The following is a 19,959-nucleotide window of genomic DNA, read 5'->3' on the forward strand; positions in this document are numbered from 1 at the left end:
CAAAACCATGCTCTCCAACATACTTTCCCAATTGGCATTTCTTATTCTTTCCTAGAATAACAACTGTGAAAAAGTGCCCAAGTGCCTAGAAGACTCTTTTCAGACATTCAGCTACCATCATAATTTCAAGTGCCAATAAAGCATTTAAGAGTCGTTTTTCTGTTATGAGATGTATGATGACAAAAACAGCCTTACAGGCAAAGTTCTTTAAAGTTAAAATACTAAAAGCAGGTAGTTCTACATAAAAGAAAAGATGCTGACTTTGAAAAAAAAAAAAAAAGTCATAGGTTTAAATGCTAGTGTCAGCACTTATTAACTGAGTGATCTGCCAATAATGTTATACAAAAAATAAACTTACATCCTACCTTAGACCAAAATAAATCCCAGATGGCTTAAACATTTAAATGCAAAAGTGCTAGGAGAAAATACCAATGAATAGTTTTATACTCTTTAGTAAATAACATCTATGTATTAACACTCTCATGGGTTAAAAATTTCCCAGTTGTAATCCCAGGTCCTGTAAATTGTGACCTTATTTGGAAACAGGGTCTTTGCAAGTGTAATTAAGTTAAGGATCATGAAATAAAATCATCCTGCATTTTGAATGGGCCTTTAACCCAATGAGCAATGTCCTTATAAGAGAAAAAAGATTTAGCAGGACACAGAGACACTGAGAAAAAGGCCATGTGAAGATGGAGGCAAATATTCAAATGATACTGCCACAAGCTAAGGAAAACCAAGAGCTACCAGATGCTGGAAGAGGCAAGAAAGGTGCCTTCGGAGGGACCTTAGCCCTTCCAATACCTTGAATTTACAACTTTTGGCTTCTAGAGCTGTGAGAATAAATTTCTACTGTTGAAGGCTACCAAATGTTGGTAATTTGTTCCTGCAGCCCTAGGAAACAAATACAAACATTAAAGCCTAAAATGCATAAGGACTGGGAGAGGGAAGGCCATCTGAAGACACAGGGAGAAAAAGGCCATCTATAAGGCAAAGAGATAAGCACAAGGAGAAACCAGCCCCACTGAAATCTCAATCTCTGACTTTTCTAGAAGTGTAAGAAAGTAAATATCTTACTGTTTGAGCCAAATAAGTAAATAAATAAGTAAAATGTGTAAGAATCAAAATATCTCCTTAACAGAGAAAGCTTATTAAAACAATAGTTAAAATATGACTATTCCAACAGAAAAAAAGACAAGGAAATAAGGTTATGCCATTTAAAAACAGATAACTATTTTTCATATAGAATACTAGCAAAGATTAAAAAGAACCAGAGTGAAATAGAGATTTAAAAAAACGACAGATAAGATCAATGAAACTAAGAGTTGGTTCTCTGAAAAGATAAACAAAACTGACAAACCTTTAGAGAGCCTTATCAAGATAGAGAACTCAAATAAATAATATTAGAAATGAAAGAAGAAAAGTTACAACCAACACCACAGAAGTACAAAGGATTATAAGACAATACTATGAAAAATTACAACCCAATAAACTGGACAACCTAGAAGAAATGAATTAATTTCTAGAAACATACAATATTCCAAGACTGAATCAGGAAGAAACAGAAAATCTAAACAGACTGGTTACTACTAACAAATTAATCAGTAATCAAAAAACTACCAACAAACAAAAATCCTGGAACAGATGGCTTCGCTGGTGATTTCTACCAAACATGTAAACAAGAGTTAACACCTACTCTTCCTAAACTGTTTCAAAAAATAGAAGAAGTAATGCTTCCAAATTCATTCCACAAGAGCAACATTAACCTGATACCAAAATTATAGAGCCATATCCCTGATAAACATAGATACAAAAATCCCCTAAAATATTAGCAAAGCAAATTCAACAACACATTAAAAGGATCATTTACTATGATCAGGTGGTATTTATTCCAGGTATGCAAGGATGGTTCAATATTCATACATCAACCAACATAATTACCAAAATGTGAAGGCTAAAAATCATATGATCATCTCCCACAGATACAGAAAAAATATGACATAATTCAATATCCATTCACGATAAAAACTCCAAAAGTGGGTTTAGAGGGAACACCTCAATGTAATAAAGGCCATGTATTACAAACCCCAAAGCAAATCATATTCAATGGTGAAAAGCTGAAAGCTTTTCCTCTAAGATCAGGAAAAGACAAGGATGTCCACTCTCACCACTTTTATTCAACATAGTATTGGAAGTCCCAGCCCAGCAATCAGACAAGAAATCAAATAAAAGGCATCCAGATTGAAAAAAGAAGCAAAACTGTCACTATTTGCACATGACATAATACCACAGATAGGAAACCCTAAGATCCCACCAAAAAACTATTAAAATTAATAAACTGAGTAAAGTTGCAGGATATAAAATTAATATACAGAAATCTGTTGTGTTTCCATACACTAATAATGAAGTAGCAAAAAGAAATTTTTTAAATCCTATTTACAATATCATCAAAAAGAATAAAATACCTAGGAATAAATTTAACCATGGAAGTAAAAGATCTATACTTTGAAAACTGTAAGACACCAAAGAAAGAAATGGAAGACAACCCAAATAAATGGAATGATAAAACCATGTTCATGGATTGGGAAAATATTGTTAAAATTTCCATACTACCCAAAGCAATCCACAGATTTAATGCAAGACCTATTAAAATATCAATAATATTTTTCACAGAACTACAACAAATAATCCTAAATCTGTTTGGAACCACAAAAGATTCCAAATAGCCAAAGCAATCTTGAGAAAGAAGAACAAAGCTGGAAGTATCACCATCCCAGACTTCACACTATACTACAAAGCAATAGTAATCAAAACAGTTATGGGGTGCCTGGCTGTCTCAATAGGTGAAGCATGCAACTCTTGATCTCGGGGTTGTGAGTTCAAGCCCTACATTAGGTGTCGAGAATACTTAAAAATAAAATCATTAAAAAAAAAAAAAACAGTTATGGTACTGGCACAAAAACAGACACAGAGATCAATGGAACAGAATAGAAAGTCCAGAAATAACCCACACTTATATGGTCAATTAATCTATGACAAAAGAGGCAAGAATATACAATAGGGAAAAACAATCTCTTCAATAAACAGTGTTAGAAAAACTAGACAGCTACATGCGAAAGAATGAAACTGGACCACTTTCTTTCACCATATACAAAAATAAACTCAAAATGAATTAAAGTCCTAAATATAAGTCCTGAAACCATAAGACTCCTAGAAGAAAACATAAGCCATAATCTCTTAAGACTTCAGCCTTAGTCTCCTCAGGCAAAGGAAACAAAAGCAAAGGTAAACAAGGGGACTACATGACCCTAAATGGCTTTTGCACAGTGAAGGAAACCATCAACAAAATGAAAAAGGAATCTACTGAATAAGTGAAGGTATAAATAAGTCATATATCCAATAAGGGGTTAATATCCAAAATATATAAAGAACTCATAAAACTCAACAGTAAAAAAAATCTCAAACAATCCAATTAAAAAATGGGAAGAAGACATGAACAGACATTTCTCCAAAGAAGATCTACAGATGGCCAACAGACACATGAAAAGATGCTCAACATCAATCATCATCAGGGAAATACAAATCAAAACCACAATGAGACATTACCTCATACCTGTCAGAATGGCTAAAATAAAAAACACAAGAAACAAGTGTTAGTGAGGATGTAGAAGAAAGGGAATGTTTGTGCACTCTTGGATGGGAATGTAAATTGGGGCAGCCCCTACGGAAAATAATATGAAAGTTCCTCAAAAAATCAGAAACAGGGGGCCCGGGTGGCTTAGTCAGTTAAGCGTCTGCCTTCAGCTCCGGTCATGATCCCAGGGTCCTGGGATCGAGCCCCACGTCAAGCTCTCCACTCAGTGGGGAGCCTGCTTCTCCCTCTGCCTACAGCTCTGCCTGCCTATGTGCTCTCTGTCAGATAAATAAATAAAATCTTTAAAAAAAAAATCAAAAACAGAAAACCAGTATGGTTCAGTCATCCTACTGCTGGGTATTTATTAAAAAAAAAAAATTAAGGGGCGCCTGGGTGGCACAGTCGTTAAGTGTCTGCCTTCGGCTCAGGTCATGGTTCCGGGGTCCTGGGATGGAGCCCCGCATCGGGCTCCCTGCTCGGCCGGGAGCCTGCTTCTCCCTCTCCCACTCCCCCTGCTTGTGTTCCCCTCTCTCTGTGTCTCTCTGTCAAATAAATAAAAAATCTTTAAAAAAAAAAAATTAAAATACTAATTCAAAAAGATATATGCACCCTCCAGGTTTATTGCAGCATTATTTACAATAGCCAAGATATGAAAGCAACTCAAGTGTCCATCGATAGATGAATGGATAATGAAGATGTGGTGTACACACTTACACACACACACAGAATATTACTCAGCTGTAGAAAAGATTCTGCCATTTGCGGCGATATGGATGGACCTAGAGGGCACTGCGCTAAGTAAAATAAGTCAGAAAAAAACAAGTATGATTTCACTTCTTTGTGGAATCTAAAAAACAAAACAAATGAGCAAAACAGAAACAGATTCATAAATACAGAGAACAAACTCGTAGTTGTCAGAGGGGAAGAGGATAAAGGGATGATGGGTAAAACAGGTGAAGGGGCTTAAGAGGTACAGACTTCCAGTTATAAAATAAGTCACAGGGATAAGAAGTACTATACAGGGAATACAGTCAATAATATCGTAATAACTTTGTATGGTGACAGATGGTAACTACACTTATCAAGGTTAAGCACATCATGACATATATAATTGTCAAACCACTATGCTGTACACCTGAAATCAATATAATCTTGTATGTCTACTATACTTCAATTTAAAAATAAAGAAAAAAAAAATGTCAGAATGTTGGAAACTAGTGTCTTGAATTAAGAATGAAGCCAGGTGACAGTCTCCAGAAACACTGCACTATCTGATGAAATGCATCTGAACCCTTTATATGCTTGGCTGAGGATGCAATGGGGCAAAGCTAGCATCTGTGGAATTATGACTGAAAGCCCCCCATGTCAGAATCCCACCCAGGCTGAATGATAAGGCAGCGACATGGGGCCTCAGCAACCATCCTGTCAAACCTACAAACATGCACTGTTGGTGGGAAACCTGGTACTAAACCAGGTTTGGTAGATGACCTGCTTCTAAGTTGGGGTTCCCTCCAAGGGAACAGAGCAGAGCAGCTCTCTCTTGCTGTGATCTAATAATAAATAATACAAAGACAAATGCAGCTGCTTTGACAGGTTTTAAATCTAAACACAGAATAGGTTTTTGTTTATATTTGGAGAATGTAACTCTCCCAGGAAAACCTGAGTTAGGAAATGTGAGGAGAAAGGAAAAAATAAACCCAAAGTTGCCTTAGGAGGTGGGGTTTCAAAAGGAGATAAGAAAATTATTTGAAAGTCCCATCTTACTGGCATCTAAAAGAAACAAAGAGGCAAACAAAATGCCCCGGTGGGAACATGCTGATGTCATCTCAAATAATGGCTGAAAAATATGGCTGAGAATGAATTAAGGAAGAGAAAAAAATGCCCTCCAAATAATGAAAAAACAGTATCCCTCATAGACTCTAACCATTGATTTTAAGATTTGCCATTATTGTATGTACCACTAAGACAGAGAACACTAAACTATGACATATAAGTAACTATAAGATACATATTGATCTCAGAAGTGTTAAAATATGAAAAATGTGTATCTTATATTAATGAAAAAATCAAAGAAATTCCAAATGCTTAAGGAGGAAAAATGGGAGGGAAAGAAGGGGAGAGCAGGGATAAAGAGTACAATAAAAATTTTGAAAATGAGGGGCGCCTGGGTGGCTCAGTTGGTTAAGCGACTGCCTTCGGCTCAGGTCATGATCCTGGAGTCCCGGGATCGAGCCCCGCATCGGGCTCCCTGCTCAGCGGGGAGTCTGCTTCTCCCTCTCCCGCTCCCCCCTCTTGTGCTCTCTCTCTCTCTCACTCTCTCTCTCAAATAAATAAATAAAATCTTTAAAAAAAAAATTTTTTTGAAAATGATAAAAACCACGTAAATATTAAATGAAGGAAATATAAAAATAAAATCAAGAATATTAATCATTACACTAATTATTAAAGGATTATTTAATCAAAAAACAGACTACCAAATTACATCAAAAAGTAAAACCTAGGGGTACCTGGGTGGCTGAGTCTGAGTATCCAACTCCATTTCAGCACAGGCCAAGATCTCAGGGTCATGAGACTGAGCCCCACATCAGGCTCCGCACTTAGCGTACAGTCCATTTGTCCCTCTCCCTCCCCCTCTGCTCCTCCCACACACCCCCAGCCCCTTGCCACCGCTTGCACACACATGCACACAATCTCAAATAAATAAAATCTTAAAAAAAGTAAAACCTAGCTACATGCTATTTATTAGAAACCCTGTAAACAAATGATAAAGAAAAATGTAAATGGGATAACAAGTATACACAAAATACAGAAAAAGCAAGGGTATCAATACTAACAGACAAAGGAGAATTTAAGGTTACAAGCACTATTTGAATAGGATAAAAAAAAAGGGGCAGTATTACTAATAATTAGTGAGGTTATAAATCCATAATCTTATATGCAGTACACATAGCAGAGAAGTACATAAAGAAAAAATCGGAGGTGCAAAAATAATTTGGTAAAAATTCAATTAAAATTGGAGACTCTGGCTTATCTTTTCTAGAACTGATACATCTAGTACAGAAAAATAAAAGTGATCATATAGGGTGCCTGGGTGGCTCAGTCAGTTAAGCGGTCAGCTCTGGGGAGGGCAACCCCTATTTTTAGTATGCTTTGCTGGAGCCAGAGAAGCAATAAAGATTTTGTCTCCAATTACCAGGTTCCTGTCTTCTGACTGCAGAGCTGCAGGCACAGAGGCTGGTCACCAGTAATTCAACCCCCACCAGCTAAAATGATCTCCACTCATACCTATTTCTTTAAATATTCAAAAACAACCATGTATAGAGAAAATTAAGAGAGCTGCTATACATGCCCAGGAAAAAACACAGGCTCAGAAAGGACCTGTAAAACCTTAACTTTCACCATATGCTCATCCCTGCACAGACATACTCTATAAAAATATAACAAAGAGCAAACCCTAGAGAAAAGGGAGAATGTGATTTCCAGAGTTATCACATAACATTCAATGTCCAGTTTGCAACAAAAAATCACAAGGCATACAAAGAAACAAGAAAGTGTGATCCATTCAAAGGAAAAAAATAAATCAACAGAGAACATACATGAGGAAACCTGTGTATCAGACTTACTAGACAAAGACTTTGAAAACAACTGTCTTAAAGATGCTCAAAAAGCTAAAGGAAGATGTGGACAAGCAAGAAAATGATCAATGCACAATATGCATAACAATAAAGAGATAAGTTTTAAAAAGAGCCAAACAGAAATTCTGGAACTGAAAGGTACATTAACTGAAGTGAAAAATTCACTAGAGGGGTTTGAAAACAGATGTGCACAAGCAGGATAAAGATACAGCAAATCTGAAGATAGGACAATTGAAATTACAAAGCTTCAGAAAAATGAACAGAGTCTAAGGAACCTGTGGAATATCATCAACACATTGGGGACCAACACCACTTTCTGCAAAACACAGGACAGAGAGAAAAAGGAAAAGAAATTATGGCTGTAATAAGCAAGGCAAGCAATACAGGCTATAGTATTTCTAATAATACTAATGTATTTCTCTTATGATTTCTTTCATAATTTTTTCTCTAGCTTACTTTACTGTAAAAATATAGTATATGACATATATAACATACAAAATATTTGTTTATCACTCCTTATGTTATCAGTAAGGCTTCTAGTTAATAGTAGGCTATTAGTAGTTAAATTTTGGGAACTCAAAAGTAGTAGCTTCTATGCTGAGTTCCTTAGATGTCATTAAGAAAAATGGGCTGCTAATCTTGCCAAAAAGAGGACAGAAAATTGTCACCTCATGGTAACACAAACCATATGACCTTATGATACGGGAAAAATAAGACATCTCATGGAATAATGTAACATAGTTTATGGTTGACCCACAGGTAGGAATCTCCCCCCATCTAAGCAACAAAGCTTTAATGCAAGTGCTCATTCCACACTGGAACCTCAGCAGCCAGAGGCCACTCTCACCATCCCTCCACACTCGATGCCCTCCTTCAACCACAGCTGAAGGCTTCAGGACTTTGCATTCATAGGGCCTGAATGCTCCTCTAGAACCTGGCCCTCTTATGATTAAATCCTGTTTTAGAAGACAGACTGGAAATGAATCATCAGAAACTATGGTTTTACTTAGAAAGACTTCAAAACTCCAAAAAACTTTTAGAACGTAACTCAGTCAGAACTTGGAGACTTCCTTCAATAAGTATGATGAGATTCAACAACCAGGATTCTGCCTTATTTTATAGTTAACCAAGTATTTCTTTTATTTTCCTACCATGTTTCACGAAGGAAGATTATCTTTGTATAACCTACACTACCAAGCACCATACCTATCATCAAGATGTTACCAATGATTCTTTTTTTTTTTTTAAAGATTTTATTTATTTATTTATTTGACAGAGACAGAGACAGCGAGAGCAGGAACACAAGCAGGGGGAGTGGGAGAGGGAGAAGCAGGCTTCCTGCTGAGCCAGGAGCCCGATGTGGGACTCGATCCCAGGACCCCGGGATCATGACCTGAGCCGAAGGCAGTCGCTTAACCAACTGAGCCACCCAGGCGCCCCACCAATGATTCTTTTTAAAATGGCCTGACCAAGATGCCAAGCAATTTGTGAGTATTCAACAATATTAAAACTATTGTTTTTTAATGACAAATAATTACTAATTAGAAAAATAATAATTTTTTTTTTTAAAGATTTTATTTATTTATTTGAGAGAGAGAGCACATGAGAGGGGGGAGGGTCGGGAGGGTCAGAGGGAGAAGCAGACTCCCTGCCAAGCAGGGAGCCCGATGTGAGACTCGATCCAGGGACTCCAGGATCATGACCTGAGCCGAAGGCAGTCGTTCAACCAACTGAGCCACCCAGGCGCCCTAGAAAAATAATTATTATAACAGAACAAAGTCCTTAGCCTAAAATTAAATGGCCATGAAAAGATTTATAAAATTTATCAAATACCACATTTTGACAAAATCAAGATTAATAGATACTGTCTCCCTTCTCTCATTGGCCATCTCTAACCAGCTGAGGGCTGGACTATTAACTAGATATATTATAACTCCATGACTATACGTAATTATAACTCAGATGACTATACATATGACCAAGCATCCATAGACTGTCTTAGGAGGAAAAACCCATCAACTCTGAACACTTGCTCTGGTTACCTGAGGCAAGGGGTTCTGTACTGTTTGTACAAAACTGGTTCTTTGGATGAGTAAGAAATTCTTGAAGCTGCTGACTAAGCAACTTTTGGATAAGTAAAATATTCCTATATATAAGGAAAAGTACTATACTGTAGAATGCAACCACTGTACTAAGAATTCAGAAAAATAAATGTAGTCTAGAGTTACTGAAAAGTAACCAAGGACTTCCTGAAAGATTGCAAAGATTATCAGAATCTGGATTAGGGAAGAAAGGAAGAAAACAAAATAGGAACAGGGATTTGTAGAAGAAACATACAAGAGAAAAACAGATTAATATGGGGCCAGATTATAAAGCATTTTAAGGATTATTAATTTGAAACACTGAGGCACAGAAAATATTTTATGTATTATATAAATTAAAAGCCATTGTAACAAAATTAACCTGTTGTTGACAAATATAATGGAATGGCACAATAAATCAGACATGAGGTAGTAAGCATCTTCAATTTGAGTAGTGGTAAAGGAAATAAAGAGGAAACCTAAGACATAGTCCTGAGAACACACTGAGAGAAATTAGGTTTTCTGAGCTTCACTGCCTTTAAAATGACAATTCCATCATCACTTACTGCCTTAATCAAAAAGGATTACTATGAGGATAAGTAACTGTCTCTATATATACCAACACACATTCCCTCTAAATTAAAAATCATCATACAACCCTGAGGCATACATTACTTTTAAAAAGGGGACAAAGAATTGGTAAGAGTCAGAAATGACTACCAAGTTTCAAGTGTAGGAGTAATGGGTTGTTATTAACAAACAGAAAATAATGAATGGAAAACAAACATGCTTGAGCAAGGTTAAAGATCAACAGTTTGCTTTTTTATTTAATGTTCTGTTACCAAGCTGAAGAACTTTTCAAATGAATGATCTAAATGCAAGTCAAAAATATTTAAATTTAAGAAAACGTATGTAATTATGTATTTAATATAATCTTAGTAATCTCAAAGATACGTACCAACACACACATAAAACATTATCAGTAGAGAAACTTCTTAATATTTTTTCTATATTTTCCAGAAATCAGCAGTTGTTACTATGAAAAAAACCTGATATCATTCAAAAGGCTTTTTATCCTTTTCATAGAAAATTTGAAGAAAATGCATATAAACTTACTCTGCCATGATGTGGGACAATACCCTTCAAACTGTCTGCCCTTTCTTTCTCTTGTTCAATTCTCTGAGTACTAGAAGAACATGATAATACACCATCTATATGCCTTCTACTATCTCCAGTATCTACAAAATTACCTGAAATACAAGAAAAAAAATTAATAGAGCAATGTCAAAGTCTCAGTAATCTAATAACTGCTTTTTTTTTTTAAGATTTTTTATTTATTTTATTTACTTGAAAGAGAGAGACAGAGATAGTGAGAGAGAGCACAGGCAGGGAGAAGAGGGAGATGCAGGCTCCCCGCTGAGCAGGGAGCCCGATGTGGACTTGATCCCAGGACCTTGGGATCATGACCTGAGCCGAAGGCAGATGCTAAACCGAATGAGCCACCCAGGCACCCCATAATTGCTTCTTGCTATTCAAATTATTTTATGTAAACCTAGTTAATTAACAATCATATGACAAATATAGCAATTTGCATACAAGAAAAAGTAACCATCAGTAAGAGACAACAGGAAATGTGACAAACTGCGACCGAAGAATTCATTTTTAATTCTCAAATGTCTGAATAAAACACACTCATTTGTAATAAGCAATGCAAGCAATACCCACTACAGTATTTCTAATAATATTAATGTATTCTTTTGAAAACATTTAAATTGTTTAAAAATTTGAAGAAATTCAACAGTTAATACAGGTTACATTATACCAAAGAAATGAATCTTTGGAAAAAAGGCAAAGTCAAATAGAATTTAAGAAAAATAGTATTAAGGAGGGCAAGTGTTGTGATGAGCACTGGGTGTTATATGCAACTAATCAATCACTGAACACTACATCAAAAACTAATGATGTACTGTATGGTAGTTAACATAATAAAAAATAAAATAAAATCTTTAAAAAAAAAAAAAAAGAACAATGGAGTCATATTTCAATACTTACTGGTCCCAGGCAGACAAACAACATGGCCTACTTCAGACTCTTTGTGGATTGTTTCAGAATTTCCTGAAGAGTGTAAGCCATGGGAAATCAGAGAGCTGTTATTTTCTGATTGAGATTTATAGCTATCATTTTCATTTGCCTGTTGAAAAAATATCTTAGCTGTATTTTTCTTAAATTAAAACCAAAAAGTTTTAGGGGAAAAACATGAGAAGCAGAGAATGACTTCTTGACAAAAGGATGCCAGGTAATTAATGTAGAAGGAACTGGAAACATCACCATTATAATCACCATAGGAATAATTGTTTCTAGGAGGCCTAAGCAATGATACTAAATCCAGTTTGTGAAAGGTTCTTGGAGAATAGGAAGTTCACATGGCCCCAATGCATCATTCCCCAGATTACTTATTGATAACAAAGGAGAAAAGAAAGGCACCTACACAAGGAGACATCTAGCCAACAACACATTAACCAAGATTATCAAACACAACATCACCAATAGTGGAACCAACAGATTTCTACATCTCCTGATGTGATACAAGTAGAAGCACATATCATCCTTATGTTTAATCTTAACCTGTTCATGATACACATGCTTACTTTGAATTCTTGCCAAAATCTTTGATCAGGAGGGGAAAAAAGCAATCAGATATAACCAGCTTATGGGTCATTTTACATAAAAAACTTTAATGACATGGAAGAACTACTCCAAAGTGAAATACTAAAGAGATAGTACAACCAGAAGCAACTGTAATCCTTGATTAAATCCTAGATCAAAAACAATAAAAGTGAAGGACATTTTGGAGACAACTGGATAAATGTGAATATGGACTGTATATTCATTTACATTACTGTATCAAAGTTAGATAACAGAAGTGAGATTATGCAGGAAAATATCTTTATTTGCAGTAAAAAAATGTCAAAGTATTAGGGTGACATGTCAAAATATCTGCAAATTCCTCTTAAATGATACAGGAAAAAAGTATTCATGGAGGAACAAAGAAAACATAAAGATGGCCAAATGTTAACAATTGGTTAATTTGGATGAGGGGCATACACATGTTCATTGTGATATTCTTCAATTTTTCTGCAGAGGAAGGAAAAGTAAGAAGCAGCAAGAAAGGACGGACAAGGTATTTCTCATCACTTTCTATCTGGAAAAACAGAGACCAAAAAAAACCAAAAGCTTCTGTTTTATGGTAATATCTAATGAGACCAGTAATAGTTTTCTAAAGTCAAATTTCTGAAAAACCGTAAGATTGGAACATACCTGACATGGATCACTTGTAGGTAATTTAAAATCTTTTTCTGGATGTTGCTGTTCTAGGTCTTCATATATCATTCCTGGAATAGCCAGTTGCTCAAAGTAAGCCTCCAAATGTTCATCATAAAACTCTTCATCATCAATATCATCTATTGGTAAAATGGTAAAAAAAGAAAAAGGAAACGTTTTAAAGTACTGACTGAACTATAATATTTAATCAAAAGGATTGATAAAGACTTCTGAGGAAGAAGGCAGAGTAGGAGGTCCCTAAACTCACCTCGTTATATGGATACAACTAGATAACACCCACATAAGTGCGAATAACCCAGAAAAGGATCCAAAGACTGGCAGAGCAAACACTCCACAGCTAAATGTAGAGAAGAGGCCACATCAAAGAGGATAGGAAGGGCAGAAACATAGTCAGGAGCTAAATAAACCCATGGGATCAAAAGGGAGGGATTCCAAGGGTGCAGAGAGGGGAGAGAAACAGACCCTCACACCAGGCAGCCTAGGCATGGGGAAGACAAATCCCCAAGACATTTGGCTTTGAAAAACACAGGGGTCAAATTTCACAAGTTCTTTCAATCACTGGGGCATACCACCTGGAGCTTTAAAAATCAGTGGGCTTGGCTCTGGCAGAGCCAAGAGGGCAAAAGGAAACGGGGTCTCTGCCTTTAAAAAGTACAACAAACAACCCTGCAGGGATACAACACAGAAGCAACAGTCTGAAAACCACCTAGGGTATGTAGGAGATTTGTTGACTAATTTTGGTGTATATGCTGGAGGAGCAGGGATCTTTGGGAGACTTCAGGAAAAAGGAGCTGGTAGGCACTATTTCCCTTCCCTACTCCCCAGTCTAGATACACAAACACCTCTGGGGACCAGTGTGGCTAAGACACTCACTAGGTAACTTGCTAACAGTGCAACCTGCCCCACGTTCTCCTGCAGCTACACCCCTTCCAATATGCTCTTGGCCAGAGCACATCCAAAGTAGTGCCACAAGCCTGGCAGTGTGCAAGCAGCCCTGACAACGGTCAGCACCACTCCAAAGTGACTTCTGCCCCAGGGAGAAAGAAAGATAACCACATACTTATCAAGACTGTGGTCCCAGGAGTAGGCTGAAGACAGACAGCTAATCTGACTGCAGGCCCCACCCACCAATGAAAGCTTCCCAGGGGACAACACAGAGAAAGCGCCTTGCAGTTTGGTGCTACCACAGCTCTGGAAACACCTGGTCTGACTCAACTCAAACCCAAGGCAGCCCCAGACTGGCCCATTACAACACAGGGACCAAACCCTGCCCATAACAGACAAAAGAAACTGCAGATGACTGCACTGAAGGCAAAAGTGGCTCAGCCACAACAGCAGGGCACACGCAACACACACAGGAGACACCCCTTAAGCACCAGGTTCTGGTAAACAGGGGAAACTGCACTGGGGGGCACTACAGGACCTCTTCATAAGGCAGCTACTTTCAAGAGCAGGAGATGTAGCTGACTGTCGAACCACACAGAAACAGACACAGAGAGTTAGACAAAATACAGAGGAACATGTCCCAGATGAAAGAACAGGACAAAAATCAAAGCAATAGACCTAAGATAAGTAATATTCCTATGGAGAATTTAAAGTAATGGTCATAAAGATATGCACTGACTAGAAAAAAGAGTAGAGGACATCAGTGAAACCCTTAAAAAGGAAATAGAAAACATAAAAAAGAACCAAAGTTGAACAATTTCATAACTAAAATTAAAAATACATGGAATAGATGAACTAAATAGACTAGATAAAGCACAGGAATGGATTAGCAACCTGGAAGACAAAATAATGGAAAACAATCAAGCCGAACATAAGAGAGAAAGAAATAATAAAGTGAAAATAGACTTAGAGAACTCAGTGACACCATCAAATGCAGTAATATTCACATTATAGGGATCCCAGAAGGAGAAAAGAGAGAAAAGGGGGCAGAAAATTTATTTGAAGACACAACAGCTGAAAACATCCTGAATCTGGAGAAGGAAACAGAAATCCAGATCCAGAAGGCACAGAGCCCCCAACAAAATCAACCCAAGGAGGTCCACACCAAGACACATAGCAATTAAAATGGCAAAAAATAGAGATAAAGAGAGAATTCTAAAAGCAGCAAGAGAGCTGGGGCGCCTGGGTGGCTCAGTCAGTTAAGTATCGGACTCTTGATCTCAGCTCAGGTCTTGATCTCAGGGTTGTGAATTTAAGCCCCACGTTGGGCTCCATGCCTTAAATAGATAAAAATAAAAATAAATAAAAGCAGCAAGAGAAAAGAAAACAGCTACATGCAAGGGAATCCCCATAAAGTTATCAGCGGATTTTTCAGCAGAATTCTGCAGGACAGAGGGACTGGCATGATATATTCAATTGGCTGGAACGAAAAAACATGCAGCCAAGAATACTCTATCCAGCAAGGCTATCATTCAGAATAAAGAGAAAGATAAAGAGTTTCGCAGACAAACAAAACTTAAAGGACTTCAAGACCATTAAACCAGCCCTACAAGAAATGTTAAAAGGCAATTCTTTAACTAGAAAGACGGTAAGTAGGAGTACGAAAGGTAAGAAGCACAAAAGCAGTAAAAGTAAGTATATGTATAAGAATTAATCAAGGGATTCACAAAATAAAAGGATGTAAAGCATGACACATAGCTAAAACACACACATATACCTAAAACGTGGAGGGGAGAGAAGTAAAGAATGGGTTGAAACTTAAGCGACCATCAAATTAATAGACTGCTATATGCAGAAGATGTTATATACAAACCTAATGATCACCACAAATCAAAAATCAGTAATAGAAAAGGAAATAATAAAGAGAAAGGAATCCAAGTACATCACTAAAGAATGCCACCAAACCCTGAGAAAAGAGCAAGAGAAGAAAGAAACAGAGAAGAACTACATAAACAGACATAAAACAAGTAACAAAATGGGCGCCTGGGTGGCTCAGTCGGTTAAGCGACTGCTTTCGGCTCAGGTCATGATCCTGGAGTCCCGGGATCGAGTCCCGCATCGGGCTCCCTGCTCGGCAGGGAGTCTGCTTCTCCCTCTGACCCTCCCCCCTCTCATGTGCTCTCTCTCATTCTCTCTCTCACAAATAAATAAATAAAATCTTTTAAAAAAAAAAAAAAAAAAAAAAAAAAACAAGTAACAAAATGGCAGTACATACATACTTATCAATAATTACTTTGAATGTAAATGGACTAAACACTCCGATCAAAAGATACACGGTGACCGAGTGGATGAAAAAGCAAGACCCATCTATAAGCTGACTATAAGAGACTCATTTCAGACCTAAAGAACCATGCAGATTGAAATTGAAGGAAAGAAGCATGTATCATGCAAAAGGAAGTGAAAAGAAAGTCAGGGTAGCAATATTTATATCGGGCAAAATAGAGTATAAAACAAAGAAGGTAACAAGAAACAAAGAAGGACACTATATAAACATAAAGGGGACAATCCAACAAGATATAACAATTATAAATATATATGCACCCACCATGGGAGCACCCAAATACATTAAGCAACTGATAACAAATATGCAAAATGTAAGCAACAGTAACACAGTAACAATATAGGGCTTTAACACCCCACTTACAGCAATGGAGAGATCATCCAAACAGAAAATCAACAAAGAAACAAGTGACTCTGAATGACACGCTGGACCAGATGGATCTAATAGATATATTCAGAGCATTCCATCTTAAAACAGAATACTCGCAAGTGCACAAGAAATATTCTCCAGATTAGATTACAAAGTAGACCACAAAACAAGTCTCCCCAAATTCAAAAAAACTGAAGTCACACCATGCATCTTTTCTTAGCACAACACTATGAAACCAGAAATCAAACACAAGAAACTATCTGGAAAGAACACAATTACATGGACGTTAATAACATGATACTAAGCAATAAATGGGTCAACAAGAAATCAAAGAGGAAATCAAACAATACATGAACAAATGAAAATGAAAATACAACAGTCCAAAATCTTTGGGATGCAGCAAAAGCTGTTCTAAGAGGAAAGTTTGTGACAATACAGACCTATCTCAAGAAGCCAAGAAAAATCTCAAACAATCTAACCTTACAAATAAAGGAGCTAGAAAAAAAACAAACAAAACCCAACAACAGTAGAAGGAAGGAAATAATAAAGATTAGAGTAGAAATAAATGAAATAGAAACTAAGAAACAATAGATCAATAAAACCAGAAGCTGTTTCTTTGAAAAGATAACAAAATCGATCGATTTTTAGCAGTACTCATTTAAAAGAGAGAGAACTCAAACAAAATCAGGAATGAAAGAAGATAATTAACAAATGACACCAAAGAAATACAAAGGATCTTAAGAGAGTATTATGAAAAATTATATGATAACAAATCGGGACAACGTAGAAGAAATGGATAAATTCATAGAAACATGTAACATCCCAAAAGTGAATCAGGGAAAAATAGGAAAACTGAACACACTGATTATCAGCAAAGAAATTTATTTTACTTTTTTTTTTTAAGATTTTATTTATTTATTTGAGAGAGAGAGAGAGGAGGGGCAGAGGAAGAGGGAGAAGCAGACTCCTCACCGAGCAAGGAGTCTGACGCGGGACTCGATCCCAGGACCCCAGGATCATGACCCAAGCTGAAAGCAGATGTCCAACTGACTGAGCCACACAGGTGTCCCACCATCAAAGAAATTTAATCAGTAATCAAAAACATGCAACCAAGTCTAGGACCAGATGGCTTCACAGGTGAATTCTACAAAACATTTAAAGGAAAGTTAGTATCTATTCTTCTCAAACTCTTCCAAAAACTAAAAGAGGAAAGAAAGCTTCCAAATTCATTCTATCATTACCCTGATACCAAAATCAGGTAAAAACACTATTAAAAAAAGAACTACAGGCAAGTATCTCTGTTGAACAGAGATGCAAAAATCCTCAACAAAATATTAGTAAACCGAATCCAACAATACATTAAAAAAAACTCATCACAATCAAGTGAGGTTTATTCCTGTGATGCAAGGGTGGGTTGATATTCGCAAGTCAATGAACATGATACAACATATTAACGAGAGAAAGGATAAAAACCATATGAACATTCCAACAGATGCAGAAAAAGCCATCTGACAAACTACAGTATCCATTCATGATAAAAACCCTCCACAAAGTAGGTTTGGAGGGAACATACCTTAACATAATAAAGGCCATATATGAAAAGCCCACAGCAAACATCACACTCAATGGGGGAAAACTGATGAAAGCTTTTCCCCTAAGGTCAGGAACAAGATAAAATGTCCACTCTCACCACTTTTATTTAACACAGTACTAACAGTTCTAGCCACCACAATCAGACAACAAAAAGAAATAAAAGGACCCCAAATTGGTAAGGAAGAAGTAAAACTTTCACTATTTGCAGATGACATGATACCATATATAGACTACCCTAAAAACTCTACCAAAAAACTACTAGAACTGATAAATAAATTCAGTAAGGCTACAGGATACAAAATCGATTTCTATACGTTAATAATGAATAGCATAAAGAGAAATTAAAAATCCCATTTACAATTGCAGCAAAAGTAATAATGTACCTGGGAATAAACTTAGCTAAGGAGGTGAACAACCTGTACTTTGAAAACTCTAAAACACTGATGAAAGAAATTGAAGACAACACAAACAAATGGAAAGATATCCATGCTCATGGACTGGAAGAACAAATATTGTTAAAATGTGCATATAACATTAAGCAATCTATAGACTTAATGCAATCCCTATCAAAATACCAACAGTATTTTTCACAGCGCTAGAACAAACTATCCTAAAGTTTGTAAGGAACCACAAAAATCCCCCAATAGCCAAAGCAATCTTGAAAAAGATAACAAAACCAGAGGTACCACAACCCCAGATTTCAAGATACAAAACAAAGCTGTAGTAATCAAAACAATATGGTACTGGCACAAAAATAAACGCTAAGATCAAGAGAACAGAAAGCCCAGAAACAAACTCACAATTATATGGTCAATTAATCTTCAACAAACAAGGCAAGAATATTTAATGGGAAAAGAGCCATGGTGTTAGGAAAATTGGACAGCAACATGCAAAAGAATGACACCGAACCACTTTCTTAGACCAAACACAAAAATAAACTCAAAATGGATTTAAGACCTAAATGTGAGACCTGAAACCATACAACTCCTAGAAAACAGCACAGGCAGTAATTTCTCTGAAACTAGCCAAAACATTTTTGTAGCAGTATCTCCTGAGGCAAAGGAAATAAAAACAAAAATAAACTATTGGGACTACATCAGAATAAAAAGCTTCTGAACAGCAAAGGAAACAATCAACAAAATATATGAAGAACTAATATAACACCAAAAAACCAAATAATCCAATTTTTAAAAATGGGCAAAAGACATGCACATACATTTCTGCAAAGACAACATACAGATGGCCAACAGACACATGAAAAGATGCTCAACATCAGTCATTATCAGGTTGCATTTAATCAAAACCACAATTAGATATCACCTCATACCTGCCAGAATGGCTAAAATCAAAACCATGAGAAAACAACAAGAGTTGGCAAGGATATGGAAAGAAAAGAACCCTCCTGCACTGTTGGTGGGAATGTAAACTAGCACAGCCACTGTGGAAAACAGTATGGAGGTTCTTCAAAAAATTAAGAATACAACTATCATCCAATCCAGTAATTACACTATTGGGTATTTATCTAAAAAATACAAACAGAGAATACAAGATAGCAGAGGAGTAGGAGACCTTTGTCTGGTTCCAGGAATTCAGCTGGACAGCTATCAAATCATTCTGAACACCTGTGAATGAACTCAACTGGAGATCTAAGAAAAGAACTGCTTCAATTCTATAAATAGAAAAGTGACCACTTTCTACAAACTACCAAACTACCAAAACTGAACCAGGAAGAAACAGAAAACCTGAACAGATCCAGCAAGGAAATTGAAGCAGTCATCAAAAACCTCCCAACAAACAAGAGCTCAAGGCCAGATGGCTTCCCAGGGGAATTCTACCAAACATTTCAAGAAGAATTAATACCTATTCTTCTGAAACTGTTCCAAAAAACAGAAATGGAAGGAAAACTTCCAAACTCATTTTATGAGGCCAGCATTACCTTGATCCCAAAGCCAGACAAAGACCCTACTAAAAAGGAGAATTACAGACCAATATCCCTGATGAACATGGATGCAAAAATTCTCACCAAGATACTGGCCAATAGGATCCAACAGTACATCAAAAGGATTATTCACCACGACC

The 19,959-nt window shown here is 36.6% G+C and overlaps 1 protein-coding gene across 17 annotated transcripts in view; it reads right to left on the reverse strand.

Moving 5' to 3' along the window:
• The window catches only part of LOC123852770 (nucleoporin SEH1), a 167,648-nt gene that overhangs the window by 84,662 nt on the left and 63,027 nt on the right, over window positions 1–19,959 (reverse strand). For 16 of the 17 annotated variants that reach the window (XR_008507057.2, XR_010407335.1, XR_010407336.1 and 13 more), the window contains 3 exons: window positions 12,669–12,811; window positions 11,403–11,541; window positions 10,467–10,600 (listed from right to left, as the gene is read on the reverse strand). Coding sequence is in view for 13 of the 17 variants with exons in the window: in XM_045887055.3 (XP_045743011.2) it covers window positions 10,467–10,600; window positions 11,403–11,541; window positions 12,669–12,811 (416 nt within the window). In the remaining 4 variants the exon portion in view is untranslated. Of the gene's footprint in view, window positions 1–8,469; window positions 10,387–10,466; window positions 10,601–11,402; window positions 11,542–12,668; window positions 12,812–19,959 lie in introns of those variants that run through there. The other variant, XM_045887063.3, reaches the window with a different exon arrangement.

The sequence above is a fragment of the Mirounga angustirostris genome, unplaced genomic scaffold, assembly GCF_029215605.1.
Source record: "Mirounga angustirostris isolate CCGP_5_RB_7025 unplaced genomic scaffold, mMirAng1.0.hap1 SCAF_14, whole genome shotgun sequence".
NCBI lineage: Eukaryota > Metazoa > Chordata > Mammalia > Carnivora > Phocidae > Mirounga > Mirounga angustirostris.